Source organism: Argopecten irradians, chromosome 10, assembly GCF_041381155.1.
Source record: "Argopecten irradians isolate NY chromosome 10, Ai_NY, whole genome shotgun sequence".
Taxonomy (NCBI): Eukaryota; Metazoa; Mollusca; class Bivalvia; order Pectinida; family Pectinidae; genus Argopecten; species Argopecten irradians.
In genome coordinates, this window is record NC_091143.1 from 16639672 (window position 1) to 16664674 (window position 25003).

The following is a 25003-nucleotide window of genomic DNA, read 5'->3' on the forward strand; positions in this document are numbered from 1 at the left end:
TGCATTGTCAGCTTTAAGTTTACGTGCTTTTTACTGGCCAATGAGCGGAGTTCGTTTATTATGATTCCCAAATGTTTAATTAGAATATTTTATTGGACAATTTTGACGTTTTCTTATCCGACAAGGAATAACAGTCAAGGTCATTCATATTTAAACTCTTTTGAAGACGAATTCTTCTTCATTTCGCACGCATGGGTTAGCCAAACCGCATGACCTCTGGCCTAGAATCAGAGCATATCGGGATATACTTTATGCAGCCAGTAGCCGTTTTCGAGGAAATCAACCACACCGAAGATTTCGCATGCGACACGCTGATTTGAATGAGGACTCGGTCCTTTCTGTCTTGTTTTGAAGAAAATTCAGACATTGAAGGCCATTACCTCGCAGGGGTCAGCACCACCCAAGAAGAAGGCTAGATCTTCAGCTCCCAAGTGTACTGTGCGGTCGAAGTCAAAGCCTTGCTTCAAGGGCAACAGAAGGAAGGGTAAGAAGAATATAAACCCTCAAGGGGACAGGGAGAAAAGTTCCTGATTAATTTTCCCCTCCTTGATCGTTCCATACGAAAGGTCTCTTCTGGAGAACTCAGATACAGCTCCTTCTCCTGCAGATGAGTCTTCGGGTTAGGAAACAATTTCACACCTAGGAGGGTCTCTATCTTCCTCGTCACCATCTTGTTGTAGCAGATCGGCTGTTCGCCTTTCTCCCATTCATTAGAAGTCATTAGAAGGAAATCATACACGAGATCCACCATTTGCGTCAAGGTATATCATCTTTCATCCATCGGGGGATCCAGAGAAAGCACTTGCCATTCAGGAGGAAGTAAGGACCACGCTTTAAAAGGGTGCGGTCGAGAAGGTACCTATGGTAGAATATACATCCGGCTTCTATTCAAGAATGTTTCTTATCCACAAGAAGTTGGGAGCGTCCCATCAGAAGCTGCTAGTTTTTACGGGATTTCTGCACTACGGTGAAGACATGTTCACATCTATTCTATGGAGCGGAACACCCGTCTGGTCCTGAAACGTTTGATCAAAGTCGACTTCATTCCTTCAAGACTCCGAGATGTACCCTTCCAGGACTTTGTCTTCAGAAACCGTTTCAACACAATTCAGGGTATTGTCCTTCCACCTTTGGAGAAATTCGAAAATGCCTCTTACTTTCATCTCGGCTGGTCCAACGTCCATATTCGTTGGTTTCAGTGTTTTGTGTTATATCAACGCATGGGATTTTTCGGTGGTGTACTCTGAAAGGCAATTTAAACCATGACCATGTTCACGGATGCGTTCATGTGAAGGTTGTTGGCTTACCTTGACAGAGCACAACGACATGCTGGAGATGATGGCTTTTCTGTTTGCTCTGCATGCTTAACAGAAGATTCTGCATTACAAGGGGGGTTTGTGTGACTACGAACAACTCTATAGATGTCGCGTATATAGAGAGAAAGGGAGATACGATATCACGTCCTTTGTGCCCTCGCTATCCGTATTTCCGTATTCTTCCCATCTGTCAGGAAATGCAGTTGACTATTTTAGACAAGCATCTTCCAGGAAGGTTGAATGATCTGGCGGATAATCTCTCCAGGCGCCACTGGCCGGTTCTAACAGAACGGCAGCTAAATCCTTCGATCTTCGAGGGCATTTGTCATGCTTGGAAAATGCCTCACATAAACCTTTTTGCCACTTTCCTGAATAACCAGTTGCCAACCTTTGTCTCTCAGTGCCAAACCAAATGGCTTGGGCTGTGGACGCACTATCTCTGAATTGGTAGGAATTGCATGCTTATGCAGTCCCGTCAATACATGCTTTTGTATCCCCGTCATTCAACCTGGTGGACAGGGTTCTACATATCGAAAGCATCATTGTCCCTCCTTCCGATAGCGCCACTGTGTCCGAGACAACACTGGTTTCCGGAGATCTTGTCATTTCTGGGGGATGTTCTCTGGTTTTCCCACCCAGAATCATTCTCCTGCGCAAGCCTAGGCCCGAGACGTTACATTCACGTCCTGAGATCCTCTACCTTCACTCATGGAAGTTTTTTCATGAGTCCTCTCTCAGACAGGCTTTTATTCGGATATGTCAGCTCGCATCGCCCGATCAATTAGGTCTTCCTCTTCTGCCGTCTACCAGTCACGATGAAAGATCTTCTGTGAGTGGTGTATCTTCAGAAACATTGATCCGGTCATGGCCTCTGCCCAGCTGCTTGCGAGTTTCCTTATTCTTGTCTACTAGTGAGCGCCATCCTGTCCCTGGTAGTATTGCAGACTATCGCACAGATACACATATACTGCCAGTGTACTTTTCATGGTAGACCAGAGGTAGAAACTTCCATTTCTTTGTCTGCCTTGATTTGGGGGTTCAGTCTCGACAGGCATATGGTACAGTAGTTAGCTCCACAGTGGAACATAGAACACGTGTTATGGGGGCACCATAATGTTTGTAACGTTTAAGACTGTGTTCCTTCTTACTCATGCCTGATACCGCGGGAGGAGTGATATATATGCATTGCCTATTCGCTCTTCGCGCATACGTTGGGCTAGAGATACCTCTGCCATTACCATTCTCACTTATCATGTCGTTTCTCCTCGATGGGTCCTTGTTCCATGACATCATCTGCCGGTTGACGTGGTCAGTCTGCTTTCACTGACCTTCACTGTCTCTGTCCTCCCAATCAGATGGGCGGATTTCCTTGGGTGCGGTTGTGGTGACTCAGTCTCTGACTGCTCCTCCTCAGTAGACATTATATACATTTGTGGTTTTTAACTGTATACGAGCAGGTTTCACAATGGTGCACCTCTTTTCACAAGGAGGTATATCCATTTTGTATTCCTTTCCTTCGGGGGTTAATTTGCCATTTGACTAGGCTGACTTGCTTCGGACTCTCTACTACGGAAAGACGCTTTCGTATACTAAAGTTGTGGTAGCGTATTGCTGAACTGAAATTGAGATTTTTCAGTGAAAAACCAATTTTCACAATGTAATACTTTATGGGGTCCCACAGTAGTTTATCACCTTTCCTCCTCAGTCATTTTCTTCTTATGGCTACATAAAGATTTTAGAAGAAGGGATACCACTCTATGTTACTCTCGTCAAAAACGAGATAAGGTACGGTAGGGTAACGGGGTTCACAAATCTTATTTTTGTCAAGGCTACAAAGATTGGACAGATAGCGTGTTTACATTCTAAACGTATGGTTAATATTACTGTATATCTTGAAGAGTGGTTTTACATTGATACACCTCAAATGTACATATGAAAGACTTCTTCTCTGAATCTAAGCACGGGATATATGTCATATTGCAATGGTAGCATCTTTATTGGATGGGGATTCAAAATTATGAAAATGGTGTGGCTGACGTCCTTGGGTTCAGACCCCCCGTTTATAAAAAAATGGTTCCACATCTCTCCAATGAAGCTTTAGACTAAATTAAAACTTTTCTTCATTCCTACGGAAGAAAATGGATTTTAAAGAATTTGCAATACTTCCACTACTAGTCCTCGCTCCTCAGGCCTCCTGGGGGCCAGGGCCGCCGTTCACAAAAGGAAGCTTCAGCGGAATTTTCGTCAAAATTCATTAAGCAATTCAGGACTAGTAGAGATTTTTGTGAAAAAGTTGACAGACGAAGGACTGACAACGGAAACCGGAGGCCGCGGTATAACATAAGCTTACCGGCCCTTCGGGTCAGGTGAGCTGTTGCACGAAACTCGGGTTTGGTTTCTAGTTTAGTAAAAGGTTCAACGAAACTCAGGTTTGTGTGTCAGCTTCGTTTAAAAACTCAACGCTATAGAGATTTCCACTGTTTATCGATGATAAATGCTTCAATTACAATTAATTGATTACATTTGTAATTACGCATCTTATCATAAGAAGAATTAATAATAAACAGAACCCCGCTCGCTGATCAAGGATGCAAGCATGAGGTTTAAACGGAACTCGGGTCTAGTTCCGAGTTACGTTTAAGCTTAAACGGAACTGGGGTATGGGTGTTAGATATGTTTCAGAAATTATATTATGTGCTAAAATGATTAATTCTGAGTTGTATCATTGCAGCAAAATCCAGAGTTCGATTCCAATATAATATATGTAATTAAACATGCAATTAGAGGTAGGAAACCTATTAAACGGAACTCGGCTCGTTGCAAAGTATTCGTGTTAAACGGACTCGGGTCTGGTTCCTAGTTCCGTTTTACTTAAACGGAACTCGGAACTGGAAGTCGATCGAAAACTAAATCAATGTGGATCCACCAAGAGTAATCCACGAAAAAAGCCAACAGACAACATTTCTAATATGTCCAAAGCACATTGACTGTTTTCATCTAAAATGATAGAGAATTTCCTTAAACGGAACTCGGAACTGGTTCCTAGTTCCGTTTTACTTAAACGGAACTGGGAAATAGGAGTTGATCGAAAACTGAATTAAAGTGGATTCATCACTAGTAACCCATGAAAAAAGACAACAGGCAACATTTCTCATATGTCTTAGGCATATAGAATGATTTTATCTAATTAGATAGAAAATTTCCTTAAACGGAACACCGAACTGGTTCCGAGTTCCGTTTTACTTAAACGGAACTCGGAAATGGGTGTTGATCGAAAACTAAATTAAAGTGGATTCATCACTAGTAACCCATGAAAAAAGACAACAGGCAACATTTCTCATATGTCTTAGGCATATAGAATGATTTCATCTAAATAGATGGAAAATTTCCTTAAACGGAACTCGAAACTGGTTCCGAGTTCCGTTTACTTAAACGGAACTGGGAGATAGGAGTTGATCAAAAACTGAATTAAAGTAGATCCATCACTAGAAACCCATGAAAAAAGACAACTGGCAACATTTCTCATATGTCTTAGGCATATAGAATGATTTTATCCAAAATGATAAAAAATTTCCTTAAACGGAACTCGGAACTGGTTCCGAGTTCCGTTTTACTGGAAATAAGAGTTGATCGAAACCTAAATTAAAGTGGATTCCTCACTAGTAACCGACGAAAAAAGACAACAGGCAACATTGTTCATATGTCTTAGGCATATTGAATGATTTTATCTAAAATGATAGAAAATTTCCTTAAACGGTCCGAGTTCCGTTTTACTTAAACGGAACTGGGAAATGGAAGTCGATCGAAAACTAAATTAAAGTGGATTTGCCACTTGTAACCCATGAAAAATGACAACAGGAAACATTATTCATATGTCTTAGGCATATTGAATGATTTTCTCTAAAATGATAGAAAATTTCCTTAAACGGAACTCGGAACTGGTTCCGAGTTCCGTTTTACTTAAACGGAACTCGGAAATGGGAATTGATCGAAAACTAAATTAAAGTGGATTTACCAATATTAGTCCATTAAAAAATGCCAACAGGCAACATTTCTCATATGTCTTAGGCATATAGAATGATTTTATCTAAAATAATAGAAAATTTCCTTAAACGGAACTCGGAACTGGATCCGAGTTCCGTTTTACTTAAACGGAACTCGGAAATGGAAATTGATCGAAAACTAAATTAAAGTGGATTTACCAATATTAGTCCATTAAAAAAAGCCAACAGGCAACATTGTTCATATGTCTTAGGCATATTGAATGATTTTATCTAAAATGATAGAAAATTTCCTTAAACGGAACTCGGAACTGGTTCCGAGTTCCGTTTTACTTAAACGGAACTGGGAGATAGGAGTTGATCGAAAACTGAATTAAAGTGGATTCATCACTAGTAACCCATGATAAAAGACAACTGGCAACATTTCTGATATGTCTTAGGCATATAGAATGATTTTATCCAAAATGATAGAAAACTGGTTCCGAGTTCCGTTTTACTTAAACGGAACTCGGAAATGGGAGTTGATCGAAAACTGAATTAAAGTGGATTTCATCACTAGTAACCCATGAAAAAAGACAACAGGCAACATTTCTCTTATGTCTTAGGCATATAGAATGATTTTATCTAAAATAATAGAAAATTTCCTTCAACGGAACTCGGAACTGGTTCCGAGTTCCGTTTTACTTAAAACGGAACTCGGAAATGGAAGTCGATCGAAAACTAAATTAAAGTGGATTTACAAATATTAGTCCATTAAAAAAAGCCAACAGGCAACATTTCTCATATGTCTTTGGCATATTGAATGATTTTATGTAAAAAGATAAAAAAATTCCTTAAACGGAACTCGGAACTGGTTCCGAGTTCCGTTTTACTTATACGGAACTGGGAGATAGGAGTTGATCGAAAACTGAATTAAAGTGGATTCCTCACTAGTAACCCATGAAAAAAGACAACATTTCTCATATGTCTTAGGTATATAGAATGATTGTAACCCATGAAAAAAGACAACAGGCAACATTTCTCATATGTCTTAGGCATATAGAATGATTTTATCTAAATAGAGGGAAAATTTCCTTAAACGGAACACCGAACTGGTTCCGAGTTCCGTTTTACTTAAACGGAACTCGAAAATGGGAGTTGATCGAAAACTGAATTAAAGTGGATTCATCACTAGTAACTCTTGAAAAAAGACAACTGGCAACATTTCTCATATGTCTTAGGTATATAGAATGATTTTATCTAAATAGATAGAAAATTTACTTAAACGGAACTCGGAACTGGAGATGGTTCCGAGTTCCGTTTTTACTTAAACGGAACTGGGAAATGGGAGTTGATCGAAAACTAAATTAAAGTGGATTCATCACTAGTAACCCATGAAAAAAGACAACAGGCAACATTTCTCATATGTCTTTGGCATATTGAATGATTTTATGTAAAATGATAGAAAATTTCCTTAAACGGAACTCGGAACTGGTTCCGAGTTCCGTTTTACTTAAACGGAAATCGGAAGTTGATCGAAAACTTGAAGTCTTTACCTTGTTAGATCCATCACTAGAAACCCATGAAAAAAGACAACTGGCAACATTTCTCATATGTCTTAGTTATATAGTAATGAATTTTATCTATAATATGCTGCCGAAGGTCATCCCCCCAAAATTTAAGCTTAAACGGAACTCGAACTGGCTTTGAGCGCTAAGCCAGAGCAGAAACTACCACTTTTTATAGACTTTGGTGTGTCTCGGCCAGGGGGACACTAACCCAGAGCCTTCCTTCACAGGGGCGAACGCTCTCTCAACTCAAGGCCAAAAGTGAGGTCGGTGCCAAGGGAGGCATATTGAAAGTTATTACGTTGACAGTTTAGGAAGGAATGAGAAAAGATTAAGTTCCTAAATAAATTAGAGTCGCCTGTACGATCATGCAAATAGGCAATCAGGAACCATTTCTATACGGCCTTCAGTGCTATTGCTCTAATATTTGCAAGCGTTCAAGTGATAGACCACCTTCCAATTTAAACAGCTGACAAAAAACGGAATTTCTATTACGGAAATTTTATTACTTCCTTCTTTTATGTGGAGATTTCCTTTCTCAAATGGGGGTTTTTGGGACAAGATTGAGTGTGAATATATGAATACATAAATACACAGGAAAATTCGAGCTCTCCGCTTATTTTCCATTCGCATGTCACAGTGTCAAGCAAGATAACCATTCCTACTCCTATCATCGACATACATATGTATGTCGGTATCGCCTGGTAGGCGAAGGTGTTATTTCCATAAATTGAACTTTTTAACAGTGCATAATTAATGGTTACTGAAACATCTGGCTGCGCCCTTTTAAGGCTTTGCCTTTATTCATATGATATGTTCTTATATATTTACGTCATAAATGTTACCAGGAAATTTGCTTACATCCATCTGATTTGTGGAATGTTCATTACGTTAATGATATTTGTATAGTTACAACTGAGAATAAAGCGGCATTTATCAGTTCCTTTACGTTTTGATGGTAGGTAAATAAAAAAAATGTTTATTATAATATCATTATATGATAGTACCGATAGCTTGGTATCAACTAGAGGTCAACAATCCAGAGGGTTTACAGTATAAATAAGGGCAGTTGGTACTTTGACATTTGTTATGCTACAATAAAGTTTATACTGTGGCTTTTTTGATTTATAGTGAAATTCTTGCCATTTTTATTCCGTCTTTGCATATTACAGAGTTACCTCCCTTGCGTGTAGGTATCGATTGTAACGTCATTATTTTGTGAGCGCAATTCACGTCGTTTTCATCCGAAACGTATGATGTTACGCTCCAAAACACATGACGTCACAATCAATACCTACCCGCAAGTGCAGATAACTCTGTAATATGCAAATTCGGAATAGTGCTGTGTAACTGAAGATTGGATAAGAAAGGATAAGGTCCTAAAAGTCGCATTTACGATTATGTGATACGAGTAGCAGGTACCATTCTAACTCCTTACCTGCATTGGCATAAATTGTAATTCTTAAAGATGCTCCACCGCTGACAGAGCAAAAATCATATTCGTCATTTGAACATTAATTGGTGTCTAATCGTGTGTATATATGCCTTATTAGCACAAAAATATATAAAATTATTTATTTCGCCTTTGGTGCATGCGCAATCAGTACTTCATTCCATATAGGATATAGTGTCACGGAATTTTTTCGGGATGCAAATAATTATTTTTCATATTTTTAACTTGAAGTAAAATTAGAAGCTCTAACTTTTCAGTGGTGGTAATGGTGTAAAGTAAGTATTTTTTGTAACTGAAGAAAAATACTTAATCGTCTGCTTCTGATTTTGATAGTGAAAAATACCATTTGTCAGCGGTGGAGCATCTTTAAATAATTAAGCCACGCTTCAGTTTCATAAAATCGCGAAGTTGTACTGATTAATGCTTAATGCAAACTCCTGTATTATGTCATCGATGACGGAGGTCAAATAAAAGGGCTAGTTGAGTTACATCGAAGCCAGGAAGTATCGGTAAGCAATGTTGATACTTTGTGGTTCATTTGGCGGTTGCTGGCACTATAATATTGTTACTGAATTCGTGTCTGCATGTTCCTGACACAATGAACGAGAAGATTAATTATATACGTCATGTATGCTATAAATGCTAATATAATCATTGTACCTGGCGACCAGGGCGATAATCCTTTAGCAGCTAGGATGGTGGCAATTAAGTGGACATATCGCCCTGTTTATCATCAATAACTCAGTGTCCTAACTTTACAATTACGATGTGTGGATTGGATTGGAAATTGGCTTTAAAATATTAAGATGATATCTCAAATGCAAGGTATGTATACGTATATTAATATTTGGTTTGATATGAACAATAGATAAATTAATAATGGATATCATATATGGTTTTTTGTCTCTTTCTTTTTTTGTAAGGTGTTTCTTGATCGTTTAGACTTTTTAGTTGATTCTGTACATCGTATTAGAATGCCCCTTTAAGCTATATCTTTGTTTTATATAGAGAATGCAAAAGTTATCATTCTACCACAATACATTAATCAGTCTTTATAATTCTTAATTTAGCTGATCGTCTTCAAAATTTTTCTATTCAAAACATGTGCTAATTGAAGACTTCAAATATTCACTTCATTTTGATTTTTAATATGAAACTTTGAAACTAGCGGCGGATAATACACTACGTTTTCTTTTATTGGAAATAAAGATGAAAGAAACACTACGTTGAAATGCCTAGCAATGAGCTTAATTCTCGCATGACGGATATTTTATTGTCTATTAAATATAACTTAAAAAAAAAATGAAAGATCATTCAAAAGTATTATTCCATTTATTTGATCCATTCGATTATATACATTCTGTCATGAACATAAACGTTTAGACATAACGAGGATTGTCTAAAACCAGATGCCTATCGCTAAAATATATCAAACTGTGTATATATGTATTTAAAACATTTCATCTTTCTTTGTAGGTCATGAGAAGAAAAGCATCCTCCTACTACATATAACTATGTTCTGGTGCCTGTAGATTAGAAACAATAAGGTAATCTTGATCAATAGAAGCATCGTCAAAATATCACTAATTGTGTCACTTAGCACCTTTACAGAAATCATAAAAATGTCGAATCTTAGAAAAAAGCAAACACCGATAGCTTAATCAGCACTGGATGCCTTAAATATCGTTACAGAAATGTGATAATTATAATCAAAATTCGCTTACTTAAGATCATGTACACACAATCAGGAAACTTGTCTGCGTCGTAGGGGTACTTCTCGACAAAAGCTCTGTTTTGAGTGTATTTGGAGGGCTCGAGATCGAAATCCAAACACAACAATGTCAATATAACTTCTAAAACCACCACCATCTGTGTCAAGCTCACCAGTGGCTGATACGTCTTGATACAAATTGCTTATAAAAACAAAACCTAGAACAATGTATTATTATAATAACAGTAGATTTGTCTACAGGACTTATATGGTGGTATTTAACAGCCTTGGTGGAATTGAATATTATCAACAATCTTAAAAAACGTACTGATTACGTATTAGATGGGAGAACATTATTGATTATGTGCATGTGTTACGAATGATTGATATTTTAATATACATGTTGGAAGGTTTTTTTTATTCTTGCCGGTGGATTGTTTTGGTTTGAGTTCATTTCTTGATGAATTAATCCTTAACTATTTTCTTTGATGACTTCCATATATCGAAAACCAAATCACCAGAATTCCGTACAATAGTCATTACTTAAATCCGAAAGATCTTATTAGAATGATAAGTTGACAGTATGAATAACACAACACTTGTCAAAGATAACGCTTCAAGCGTAAATGCAACTATTATACTGTTTTTGACCTACTCTATTTGTCTCGTGATACCAAACACATTGGCTTTTATCTCACTTCAAAAGGCGAAAAGGATTCCGAAGAATAATAAAGCTGCCGATAATGAACCTGGTACACTCAGCGATCTCTTAACCGGGCTGTTCTTTCGTGTTCCATGCCACGTTATTAACTTTTGACTTACCTCAACCCTTAAAGAAAACATCTTGTTACCTCCAGCAGATATGGACACTTACCACCGCTTTAGCATCCTTCTCGATTATCGGCGGTATGATTGTCGATAGATGTATCTGTATATATTATGAGTATATCTACCTGACTAGGGTCACGACAAAAGTCATCCGTATATGGCAAGGTGTCAATTGGGGAGTCTCGTTCTTTTTTGCCATCCTGATCTTTGTCGATACAAATTGGGATGCGCCTTGTTTTCTATAGGGTTATCGTTGGGAATTATGGACGAATCATACACATATCCTACGGTATTTTCTTCAGATTCATTTCGGCAGTTGCTTTTGTGTTGATTTGCATCAAAATCAGAGGAATGAGAGATTCGGAACGCTTAAACGGAGTAAACCAATACCGGTATTTACAGAACAACTTACAAGTATTAATGATTGGACTCACATTTTCACGGAATGTACCTGCCACTTTTGTGGTCATCACGTATTTGTGTTTAATCATCCTGACAGTGTGGAAAATGTTCAAAATGTCTACATTATCGCCATTAGTTTGGCTGTGCTGAACAGTTTCATAAATCCTTTTCTATATGTATGGAGATTCCCGGAAAGTCGTCTACAACTGAAAATAATTTTATGTTTCTGGAATAAAGAGCTCATAGAACGGGAAGGAGAACAAGCGAAAGCATCTGATGGTGGGATTTTTGAGATTGAAAAAAAACGACCAACGTCTCTTAGATATCTAAAACATGAGAGAAAAGTGTTAATACTAGATATGTTTTTAAATCATAAAAAGAAACTTCAGAAAAAGGAATGTCATTTCATTAAAAAATCTGTTCTGTAATCAGCAAATGGCTTTGATACGAAATATAAGATCCTGGGGCGATATTTATGAAAACTATTACGAAAAGATTGATATGGAAATATCCTTACAGCAAAGAAACATTCTAAGTATATAAATCTTTTGCAAAACATGACTTTATCTTATATTTTAACGTAGATATGAACTGTGGCTTAAACATTATTACGAAAATACTAATTTAGAAATGTCATTTGCAGAGCAAAGAAACAGTCTATTAAGTTTGTTTTTTTTTTTTTTTGTTTTTTTTGTTTTTTTTTTTTGTAAAGATGGCATGTCTTTGATTTTTTAAGGTTAATGTCAACTTTAGTAAATTTCATATTTTATTTTTCATATTTTTTTTTATATTATTACATAATATGATAGGATATTTATTGCATATTTAACTGATGTTTACTATGGTTAAATCTAATGCCAGCTCTAAATTACGCTTTACCTCAGACGATAATGTTTAATAGGTCTGTTCGTACGGTTGATAAACAATATTCGTTAATCTTATTTGTTTGATCCTGTTTAACGGAGTCTAACGCCAGCGAAAAAAATAACAGAGTATCTGTCAAAAGAAAAATAGGGTATGGAAACATCTCTCGTATAACAAATGATGTTGTACTTTAGCCTTGATATGTAAATGTTTTGAGGCTGAACAGAAGCTATAGAGCAAAAACTTTGAATTGATACTTTTTTAAAGCGTAGTAAAAGGAACTTTCTATTTGGTGTAATCAATTAATCAAGGCCACTGAATTACGGAACTGATTTTGGACACAAAATTGGAATTTTAACAATAATGTGAACTTTTAAATTGGTCGCGCGCTATTAACTTCCGCGGGGAAAGTAGACATCGCGAATATAAATCGCAGCGAAAAAAAATTTAGATAACTTATGATATTAAATTTATTATTCCAAATAGTGATGCAAATCGCGGTGAATAGTACTTAATCATGAAAACACGAATTTATATTAATAAATCGTGGCGAAAATAAGTGGGCTTACAGTATTAATGTAAGATCTATAAGCATGATTATTAATCGATCTACTCTATATAACAGATGGAATCACACATCCGTATACGTATTGCACCGTTGACGTTAAACAGATAACCAGTAAACGTATACTCATATATTGATTCATCCTCGATACTCTAGGGGCTACATTCTCTGCCTTTTAAACTCATCCACGGACTATCTCATAATAAACGTGGATTGCAACAACAGACACAGGTATAAAAAAAATGTATATTTCTGGAGAAGACATAGAACTTGTGTGAATTGCATTGATTGCACCAAATAAGCATGCTATCGTGTTCAGTTGCGACTATGCCAGGTACTCCAACAGTTTGTTTCGCAAAATCGGACCAGCGAATAGCGCAAGGAGCACTATTGTTGTAAATGCAAATGGCTGCTTTAAATGGCGGATCACAAAATATAGCATATAAGAAGACATTTTAATTGATACAAGTGCTCTTATATACACTATAAGGTACTGTTGATACATTGTTGTAATATATTAATTGCGTTGTGACCTCTTCCTTGGAATAGCAAAGTCTATTTGTTCTGTGAACATTTTTATATCGTTGTAATTAAACATTTGTATATAATATATTATGTTAAGGTTATGATAAGGTTAGATGGTGAGAGCCTGTTGTATGAGTGTGTGTTATGTGCTGGTATGACTGTAATTAGTATTATTTGTTGTAAATAAAAACTTGTAAATATTGTATTGCTGGGAGTCTGACTGATGCTTAAAGGAAGTTTTTGAACAATTCCGGTCGGTTCTCGTTACACATGCGACATTTACCATTATGTCAAGAGTATATTGGTGCTTTTGTGGAGGATATAAACAACCATGTATAAGCATCATCCATGATCACACGTTGTTTGTTTTATGACAGTTAATGATGGTGAAAATTTCAAGAAAAAAAATTTAACAATCCGACAATTTAATACACAAAAGCGGAGACAAAATTACGCTAAATATAAACAGAATAATACCTGACAAGATATTGTGACACATAAATGTAACGACTATTACATTAAGAGAGCAAACTTTTGTGATAGAGATGTCTCGGTATCATTAGTCTAAGTAAATCTTATCCAATATATATACAGGTTGGAAAACATTTCTCGTTAAACCGGAAACGGAAATCACTACAAGATCCAGCGTTGCGCAAGACAGTATTCGAAAAGTCAAAACTCTTATCTGACTACAAACAATATACTGCTTTTTAAATCGATAATAAAACAGCAGTGAAAGATAAACATTTCAATTTGATTTTTCACTGATCTTACATTTACAATGTGTCCTAAATTTTAATTTAAAAGCCGTTTAACGTGACCATTTGCTTCGGAAGTTTCCGCCTGGCATACGGAGAATGAGTTACAGTGTAGTTTGTAGCCGCAATCACGTATTTTTTGTTTTAAAGTGAAAGTAGAAGTATTATATGCCAAATTTTATTTTCTTGTTCTTAAATCAATGCTAGTAATTCACCAAGGCTATGGTTCTAATATGAAAATGGTTTCTTGCAAAAATTATGTCAACTGAACACAATAAGCAATGAAAACATTCCATAAGAGTTCACCTGATTGGTCAGGGGAGATAACTCTTTCGCCATTGAAATCTTTATTTACTGGCATCTAAACTGCATGCATAAAAATTATTTATTTCTATTTGGTAACGGTTAAAAAACAACAAATATAAAAATGAATTTACTGCTACGCTCTCAGAATAGAAGTTGCATTTAAAATTATATTATTATTTATAAGTAAAGGTACTAAATATTTATACATATTATTTACAACAAACAAACAATTAGTATATAAAATTATTTTATTGTATTATATTTACAATCACTTGACCTTTTGCATTACCCTTACCTACACGGACCATAGGTCTAGATATAGGTGGATACGCCCGATGCTATTTTCCATGTAATGTAGTTGAAGTGTATTTGCAAGGATACATGTCATGCAAGGTCAATGTGAAACTCAACCAATCCATTCGCTCGTCTCTTATACGTCATAATAATCAACTTAGATACACATAGATTTACATATATAGGACATAACAGGGACATTTAAATTCAGAAAATACACAGCGAATGTATTTGTAAGCACTATCTAATTGCGAAGAAATAATATAAAGGATGAATTTAAACACCACGACATATATACATGTGTATCATTGTTTCTTACAGCATTTGTGAATAGTCGTGATAGTGAAAAATATCATTTTTCGTTTGGAAAAATGCTTCTAAACAACTTGTGTCACAACCCCAGCTGTGTAACATTTACATGAAAAACATCGACCCGATATGATTTAAGTCTGTAAATCATGCTATTAATTGTTGTTAATGTTTTCGTAAATAAAAATACAAAATTATTTTGTTTGATACAATTTTCCTATTTTTTCACATATTTTCGTGTTTTTTGTACTGTTCGGATGTTGTTGTCTAAAGCATTGCCCATGTATTTAAGTGGCTCCAGATCTATTTTTGATGAAGTATTTTGTTTTCGCTGGCATATGTATAAAGAAATACTGAGCCAGTTGAGAAGGTACCAACAAGGTTGGATCACAAAAAACATCAATGTGTGACCCCCTCAAAACTACACCAATCGTTATAAGTAATACAAATGGAATTCCCGGGACTCATTAAGAGAGATCCATCCGACCAAACTACCATGCTTGGTTATACAGATAAACATCATTTTGATGCTCAATTTGAGTTTGCTGATACATACATGATTGAAAAAAAATAACTAAAGGTTTTTACAATTATAAAAAAAAAATAAAACTACTAAATACGACTGTTAAACTATCTTAATAACGGGTTAAAGAACTGCGGGCTGTACTCGATTTTGACATTGCTCAAGTTATTAGTTTTCAATTTTCACAATTATGAAAGGTCATAAGAATAATTGTTAACCACAACTTTTAATTAAATAAAACTTGTGAAATTTCATAATTTCATTCTGTTAAAATGACACAATAAACATCAAATAATAATTACATCAATGTAATAAAAAAAAAATTAAGTATTAAAGTTACCTCAAGAAATGTCGTATTTCGTCAGTGTTAATAAGATTTTGATTCTGGTGAGCAAAGTGATAGAGGAATATATAATACATGCATTTCAAGTAAATAAAATTAATTATGATGAAAATGATTTTTTCTAAGCGTATTTTGGGAGGTCCAGACCTGGTCATTTTCCTTTTTCTTATCATATCAGCAGCTTTTCTCTACGACCATGATCGCCGGAGCGTTTGTATTCTGCCCTGCAGGTACATTTTCTCATCACAGAAGCGTCGGCAACACGTAGACCGGAAATGCCTTTAACTCTGAAATGTATTTAAATGCATATGTAAGATAATGTACATTACTTCAGTGGATCATGTTAGACACATCATTTGACTAAATAGCAAATGCAACGCACTTTTTACCAAAATATCCATTTACATGATATGATTAATAAGTATACACTTAAAAGACATAACAATCGCTATAGCCCTGGTCATACTTACTTAACAATGCATGATGTTAGCGCACTAGTAGATATAACCTTAACGTACCTTCATGTATCTTAACTTACGGACTAACGTACATATATCCCTATTTTTACTAACGATTAAACATGTCGGAATTTTTACTTTTGATCATGCCAAAAAAAATATTATAAGCTAAGCGATGTTTTATAAAAGCATAGCGTAACGTAGAGTAACTTAGGATAATCTGTATTATTTGCGTAGATTGTAGCTTAGTGTTTATTATTAATGTATCGGTTAGGTACATTATTTTACTATGAATCTATTACCATTTGCTAATCTCTCATCAGCATAACAAAATGGTAGGTCGTGTTACACCATGCGACGCAAAGGCACGTTGCACGAAAGACACAACCTATCATAGCATATTTCTAACCTCTCATTTTGTACATGCACTATAGGTAAGCTAATCACGCCATTATGACAATGACCTTCAACAAATATTACTGTGTAGGTGAAATTCCGCTATATTTTATAGCTAGAAACAAACACTTATCTAAGGTGGAATCAAAGCGCTTTAAGTTGGAGGAGAAAATACCATTCGTTTGAGGCATCACATAACATAATGATGTCATTGCAGACGAAGGTGTGCGAGCTACGGAAAATATCATTGGTAAAGTACGATAACTGTAGTTTAAATCATACCATTCAGGTGATTATGTCGTCTGAGTATATAACGTGATATTTCGCGACGTCAAAAAATCGAATGGAGCACTGTTTGGACTAATTATACGTGTCCAACGTCGTTTTAGTATCTCGAAAACTTTGTTTATTAAGAATTTTACATCATACATCCATACCTTAACTGAGGATCCACTACCGCCGTCGGGTCGTCCTTACTTTACCCATTCTACACGTCGTGGTCGGGTGGTACACCGTTAAGCCATAGTGTCTAACATAACATTCCCAGAATGCGTCTGACCTCAACTCATGCTGAGAACATAATTTTATAGTAAGGAGACTGAAAGTTTACATCCGCTCCTATGGACTGAAATGTTTTCGTGCCAACCAATTGCTCAGCGAATCGTATCCCTGAAATGAATAATTAAGATATATGTTAAAATGATATTTAAGTTCTTATAGATATGTTGTATCATGAATATCACAGATCTATTTTTAATTGGTCTAATTTTCTTTCTTGAAAAGCATAAGGTGTTATTTATGCAATGAAGTGATTGATTGTTTGGGTTGTTTACATTACCTGCTAATGAGCGTCTTCACATCATCCGGGTGTTTCTAGGTAGTGTGGATCAATTACGGGGTAATCAAACGGATCAGAACTTTTCAGCCTGATAGTTCCTGTACTTTTGGGGTGCATTAGTGTTGGAGAAAGAAAAATCGTCCTCGTGTCATCAGTTCCTGTGAAAATATTGTCCTTGACCTGAAAACAATGTGCAGATAGGTAAAATACATTTCTGAGATTGAAAAACAACTCACATACCAGATTAAACCAGTTCTTAATACAATTTCGTGATTCGTTTAGACTATTTTGTTTTATTTTTGTGTCTGGTATCCATTTCCTAAACGGAAATTAGTTAAATGATGAATATTAGTTTCATATGATGTACAAAATTATACATATCAGAACAAAAAACCCTCAAAGTATACAATAATGATTTTATAAATAATTATTTTATCTTATACCAAAACAGATATATCGATTCGAAACAGGTGAACGAAACAATCCTGTAGGATGAGGCATCAAATGACGAACAGGGTTGCTAAGAAACCCTAAGTTATTATTAGTTTATAGTCAGTTACTGACCCTCTATAAAGCATTAGAGGGTCAGTAAGATTTATAGGGGGCGAGGGGCGTAGCACGAGCCTCCTATACTTCTTACTGACCCTCTATGCCTTTATCAGGGGGTCAGTAAACTGACCTATATAACGAATTTATCGCATCGAGGACTATTTATTTGATTCATTAATTCTTGTTAAAGCGATTTTTCCTATCTGTTTGGTCAAGAATCTGAAATCAAACTTAAATCATACTGGCGCGAATGATAACAAACAATCGCCACTTCTTTTAAAATAATTGGCCCTAGGTTACATATTTTTCTGTGTATTTCTTTCAAGAATTTTCAAATATACTGTATAAGGAACCTGCAGAAGAATAATACAATTAATTCATAAATCAACAATAATTTCGACATTCCTACAGTAGGCCTAACCTCAAATACGACACCAGAGACCGTTCTTTATATTGAAAGCATCACAAACAAGAGTGACACAAACATCCATCTAACATTTTAAGCAACAATCTCTTTGATCATCTGTGCATTTTTTCGCTGAGATAATCACTTAAAGGTTATGCCGATATAAATTGCATTGGGGGGGGGGGGGGGGGGGGGGGCGGGGGGGGGGGGGGGGGGGGGGGGGGGGGGGGGGGGGGGGGGGGGGGGGGAGGGGGGGGGGGGGGGGGGAGTGAAGATTGATCTGTAGATACGAAACACCTTCATTTGTCTATAATCACAGTCTAGAAAACGCTTGAAATTGTTACGTTTGACTTTCGCGCGTCATCAACTTTCAAACTTTGCGTAGGGGAAGCAACTTCGTATTTAAAAAAATGTATTTTATGTAATTTGAAGTATTTAAACGATTTAAGCTATTTTTTTACACAAAAATTAATCATTAATATATAGTTTTACGGCAATGAAGTGGTATATTTAGTTGAAGATAATGTGTTTTAAATTTTGAAGCGAGGGCGAGAGCCGCATTATTGCACCATAATAAAATTTACTGACCCCCTAATATAAGTAAATCAGGGTCGTCACCACGTTACGGCTCTCCGCCAACACATTTGGGGACATTTATGTCCGAGGTGCGATATACCATTTATTACTTCCATGGCAACTTATCCCACAATACACTTCACACGATAAACATACTGTGCCGGATCAAAAACGTTGGGTGACCTTTTATCCGTCCAATACGCGATCACCCATCCAGCCGAAACTTTTTCCCAGATCTGACGGATATGATATTTTTTACTAAGCTTGAAAGCTCGCCTGGACCTAGAAACCATGCGTGGTGAAATGAAACGGATCGCGATCAGCCTCCCAACTCAAACCGTGGACGTCACATTCACACGGAACAACATGGCACGTCACTTTTACGACTATCGAGAAAATCTGGCGTTACATGGCGAGTGTCGTCTTTTTCTGTTGCTCATGCAAAGGAAATGCAAATCTTTAAATGATTCTTTTGTCTTGTTGTTTTTTTTGAGTATTTTTCATTTTTATTTCAGTGATAATTACACACTGAACAGAATTACGGATACTGACTTGCGAATGCGCTTATTTATTTCCCACGCAGTAAAAAGGAGTACACTCTCATTCGGTTTAGTGAATGAATCTTTACCTCCGCATCAAAGAAGCGCCCTCCCTTCGAGCGAAACTAAGTAAATAAATAACAATTTGCTTTCGTTTTGATTGTCATAATGGTTGCAGGATAACAGAATACACGGTTAGTAACTTACATACAAGTTTTATTTTGGTGCTCGACACGGAAAAGCCGAGATGACTCGGAAAGCCTCGTCATCTCGGCTTTCCTAAGTCTCGCACAAAATAAACCTAGTATTGTAAGATACTAACCAAATATTCTCTATATATCATAATATACACAAACGACGAAGAATTATATATCGATTTTTTATATATTTAATCAGCAAAAACTTACATCTTCCCTATAGTTAAAATCTATGGCTTCTCGCATTGAGGGTGTGATACTATGGACACTATAGGTCGTCAACTGGATGTCAGAATTTTTTCCTGTGTCTTTCTTCTTATTGAGATCGTTGTATACAAATGCCATAGCCTCTAGCATAGTGGCGGACAGCGGACCTGGGGATGAATGCATCAATGATATGAGGATGAACATTTAACCCAGAGGGCAAGAATAACGATTAGATATATTTGAAAATTATTAGACGAAGGGAGTTATTCTTAATTTCTGATAATGAGTGTTAGTCAATTATACTTTCATTGCAGCATAGCTTATTGTTTTATCATATATTAAGCTTTATATAAAAAAAATTCTGTATACAATATGAAATAAAAGTATAGTCAGTCAAATTTGATTAAAAAAAATATAGAGAGAGAGAGAGAAACAACGTGTAAATGGTACGTATCCCCTTTTAAAACTTTATATCCGCAAACCTGTCCGAAAGTATTCGTACTGCAATGCCGTCAGTGTAGACGTCAGATCGCTGAATGTAACTACCCCAGACACATTCACGTTGTATGCCAAATGAACCATGATGTGATCCTGTAAGTTTTCCCCGACAGGCAGGTCCGCTACAACGGGGATCTGTGGTAGAAGAACATGTACTTGTTTAAACAAAAGTCTAAAATCATGTAAGAAATCAGGTTTTTTCTTCTTTTTTGGGGGGGCGACACCTTGTGTTAAGGGCGTTCCAGGTAAACCTGGTGCTGGTGAGCGAGAGTAGCCGGAGAATTACCATCAAATTGGGGCCAGTAACTTGCTACTGTCGCACATAGGTATCAATCTCGAAACCCAGAGGAGGTGGGGTTTTGGTAATATGTCGGGACATATTATCCATTTTTCTGCCGCGACCGAAATAAATGAACGTATGTATCGACAGTAATCTGTTGTATAACAACAGTAACGAAAGGAAAGAAGCTGCATATAGGTAAAACGACTAACGGAAAATAGAGCAACAACAGCAACAGAGCAGCATGAGAAATGGGAAAATGAATACAACCACAGAAAATGTAAATATACATTGATGAATTGATTTATATGTGAAAGTCGGTAACTAAAAATGATTCTAAATATACTGAAAGTGCAGATCAGAAGGTCGCCAAAAAACGAATTTGGTTAATGTTTCTATGGCATTGATTCTTTACTAGATTGTACGGTTATCGCGGGAAAAAATATACTTACGCAATTTATTGAGCCGGCATCACCTAATAGTCAAGCAATTATGTGATTTTGATGTTTACCTACCCCTAATTCATCGAGATGTTTATTCGGTCCTATACCGGACAGCATAAGTATCTGTGGTGAGTTGACAGCTCCAGCCGACAGTATGACCTCCTTCTTGGCAAATATCTTCACCTTCTTTCCATTCCTAATACACTCCACACCTATAGCCTTTTTGTCTTTGATGATCACCTGTGAAAAGTAAAAAAGCTAATGATACATTTAATTGTTATTTCTGTGAAGTAATAAATTGCTATTTTTAAATACAAAGAGTATTAAAATCACTTATAAGAGTATTTGTCACTCCTATCAATTTCAGGTTAAACGATTCGAAGTTTAAGAAATGAATTGTTGTTTGGCTATAACGCAATAAGTACAATATCGCATACTTTGAATTTAATATCCAGGTACGTGTCAATTGGTCTTAATTATATTTACCTTTGTAGTGAGTATGTTACGGACTACATGTAGATTGGTACGATCTAAGTGTGGTTTGACAAAGGATCGATAGGAACTCCATCTCTCTCCGTTTTTAATGGTAGCTTGATGCCAGCAAAATCCTTCAAACACAAAAGATGAATATAAAGTTTTTGAAATTTATTGTATTCTTATACATTAAAAAAGTGTATTATATACTCGTTTCATAATTGATATGGATATGGTATGTAATGTAAAAAAAATACCGATTTGGTCTTCGCCGTTACAATCAATGGTGTCGAACCCAAGGTCTTTGCCAGCGTCAAGGTAGACCTTTTGCATCGAAGTTGAAGTCGGTCTAGAGACTGGTTGATGACCTCCCTTTCCGTGATATTCTGAATGAAATATATCATTTTTATGTATACCTGGTTTTTTTTAAAAATCTGTTCCAATGCTTAATAAAGATAAACTGTAAGGCAACTTTCATTCTCATGCGATTTACTTTAGCAAATTTCGCAATATAAGTAAATTCACAAAAGTTCATCTCGGCGACTTAGTGTCTACATTATCTATTTTGATAGGAATTAGCATTTAATTGTTAAATCCGCGAATGTTTATCTTCGATGACTTGTTTCAAAATGGAAATCGCAAAATTTGGTAGTCGTGAAATAAAGTTCGTTTACATTCAATTTATGTTTTCTTCTGCATTATTTCAATAAAGTGTTTTTTTGAAATGAACAATTTAAAAACACTATAATTTTTAATTATGTAACAAAGACACGATTATATCATTGGTAAAATTAATTACTTACTTGAGTTTTTAAACTCGTCTATCTGAATATCTTCTGATTTTACAAAGTAAGGAAGAACGTCCTTGTAACTCCAACCATCACATCCTTCCGCCGCCCAGCTGTCGTAGTCATGGCGGTTACCTCTAACGTACGCCATCCAGTTTAGAGAACCGCTTCCTCCCATAACCCGTCCTCGAGGCCAATAGCTCCTCTGTTATCAAAGCATAATAAGCAAAATTAATGTTTAGAAATTTGTAATAATTTCTTTCTACACTGCCAATAAACGACGGCGTTCTGAAAATAAAAATTAGATTTATTCAATAAATTTTTTCAGGGGTTGATGGTAAATGCATTATTAACGTTAAACTAATATTTTTCGACTCTTCAAAATTATCAATATCGTATTTTATCCCCATGTTGAAAATCAAAAGCCTTTGCATAATTTTAAACAAACTTAAATATTTGGAGGGAAAGTATTAGAAAGGTGCAAATCATAATCAAAAATGGTGATTTTTCTCATTTAATTAAGATGATCATAGACAACTATTACCATTCCATTTCACTGAAGTATTAGGAGCCGATCTATCTACTTTATTTTTATATATGAATAACCGCTGTTCGATTATGATATTTAGAACTTATAATGTTCTCGTGATTGAACCTGTTTTTTCTGTCCCAGACAGGAGTGTTTCTGTGGTAATGTGTAATAATCCCAGTCAGCATCAGTATGGAGCAATCTAGACACCGCTGAGGGTGTAAAAATGTCGGGGTGATCCTCGTCAGATCCACCAGCCTCCAGAAGTATAACGTCATTTCCTGGCTCTTCTGACAATCGTGACGCCACCACTGAGCCTGAAGAGCCAGCTCCAACTAGGATTGAGTAAGACATATACAAAATATGATAACTCTCCTGATATTAACAGATACTACTTACTTCGTTATCCTTTTAACTACATTGCTAAGTCTGATATACCACCCGATCATTTAATTTCAACAGCCAGACTCTATAAATTTGTTTCCTTAATTTGAAAGCAAAAGTAACAAAGAAAAAAAAGAAAACATTGTTCAAAATAGCTTGGTATATGACTCAAATATTTGATAAAATCGATGTAAGTATGATTCTTTAAAAAAGGTATGTTTGTATCTATTAAAAAGGTCAAGGTTTTTTAACGATTCTTAATATGAGGTAAAAACGGTATAAATCTAGTATATTAATAATCCGAAATAAAAGGCCAATATAAATTCAAAGTGAAATCAAAATTATTTCTATGGAATACATATTCAGCCACTATAGGACTTTCTTCAGTCCAAAATCAACGATTAACAACTCTACACATGACATATAGTATGCTAAAAGTATTGGATTTTAAAATATTGCATTAGCATGAACAAATCATTTTGAACGCATAACAGCAAAACTGTTTTTTATATCTCGCTTACCAACGATATAATCATAGGATGCCTTCAGATTTGATGCAAATACATCATTGTTGTTTTTTTTTCCTGTTGATTTGTAATAAACGTATGCCAATACACAAAACAGTAACGCTGGCACAAGACTTTTCTCCATTTCTGTAAAAGAACAACCAAATGATTTGTTTGCACAGATATTACTTTAATAGCTGTGTGGTAATAATAGAATAGCAATAATGGACGCTACAATAAAGAAATAGGACGTGCAATGCATTGGACAGCTCATCAACTTCAGGTACTCTTATAAGGGTAGTCTACTGATTCTAATGGACAGTTACGGAATATCTACAAGTATGAATTAAACACGGAAACTATTAGACAATACGGAGAGTTATACAGGTAGTTTATTGTACCGATATAAAAAAGCTATTATTAGACTAGACATAAACGAGGATCTGTACAGGTATTCATTTGGACATATACAAGTAATATGTTACATAATTATGGAGTATCAACATCTAATCTACTAGATAAATACCAAGATGCCCTATCCACATAATAACGGTGGCTTATTAAGACCATATAAAGATTTTAGGACCCTAACCTAGGTAGGATGTTTATTAGTTTAACGTACTATTAACAGCATTGGTCATGTAAGGACGTGCCAAGTTTGTTGGTGGAGGAAAGCCGGAGTACCCGGAAAATACCCACCGACCAGCGGTCAGTACCTGACAACTGCCTCACATAGGTTTTAAACACGCATCCCAGAGGTGGGAGACTTGTGGTAATATGTCGAGACATCTTAACCACTCTGCCTTACAATAGGTTACTATGTTAAGACCCAAATATAGCTATGTTAGGGCCCTACATTACTACATCAAAAACTGTAATGTCTAAATCAGCCACCGTACATAGACCCTTGCAATTTAATTATGAAGATATTTTTTAATCAAGACAATCACTGGTTTTCTAAAAGCCAAATTGTTTATAGTTCATATTACATACACCCCTGAATTTATTATCAATTACACGTTTGTTTTATATTACAGAGTTAGCTCCATTGCGGGAAGTTTCGATTGTTACGTTATTATTTTGTGAGCGTTATTTACGTTGTTTTCTCCGAAAAGTATGGTGTTACGCTCGCAAACACATGGCAATAGAATCAATACCTACCCACAATATGCAAATACAGAATATCTGTA

The 25003-nt window shown here is 35.9% G+C and overlaps 1 protein-coding gene across 1 annotated transcript in view; it reads right to left on the reverse strand.

The window, feature by feature from the left end:
• Nucleotides 1-23958, reverse strand: part of LOC138333263 (glucose dehydrogenase [FAD, quinone]-like) — a 34813-nt gene extending 10855 nt beyond the window's left edge. The window contains exons 1-8 of the mRNA XM_069281535.1: nt 23829-23958; nt 23050-23258; nt 22410-22599; nt 21864-21992; nt 21619-21740; nt 21205-21372; nt 20394-20544; nt 19915-20078 (exon numbers count right to left, since the gene is read on the reverse strand). Of these exons, the coding sequence (XP_069137636.1) occupies nt 19915-20078; nt 20394-20544; nt 21205-21372; nt 21619-21740; nt 21864-21992; nt 22410-22599; nt 23050-23258; nt 23829-23958 (1263 nt within the window). The remainder of the gene's footprint in view (nt 1-19914; nt 20079-20393; nt 20545-21204; nt 21373-21618; nt 21741-21863; nt 21993-22409; nt 22600-23049; nt 23259-23828) is intronic.
• Nucleotides 23959-25003: the final 1045 nt, after the last annotated feature.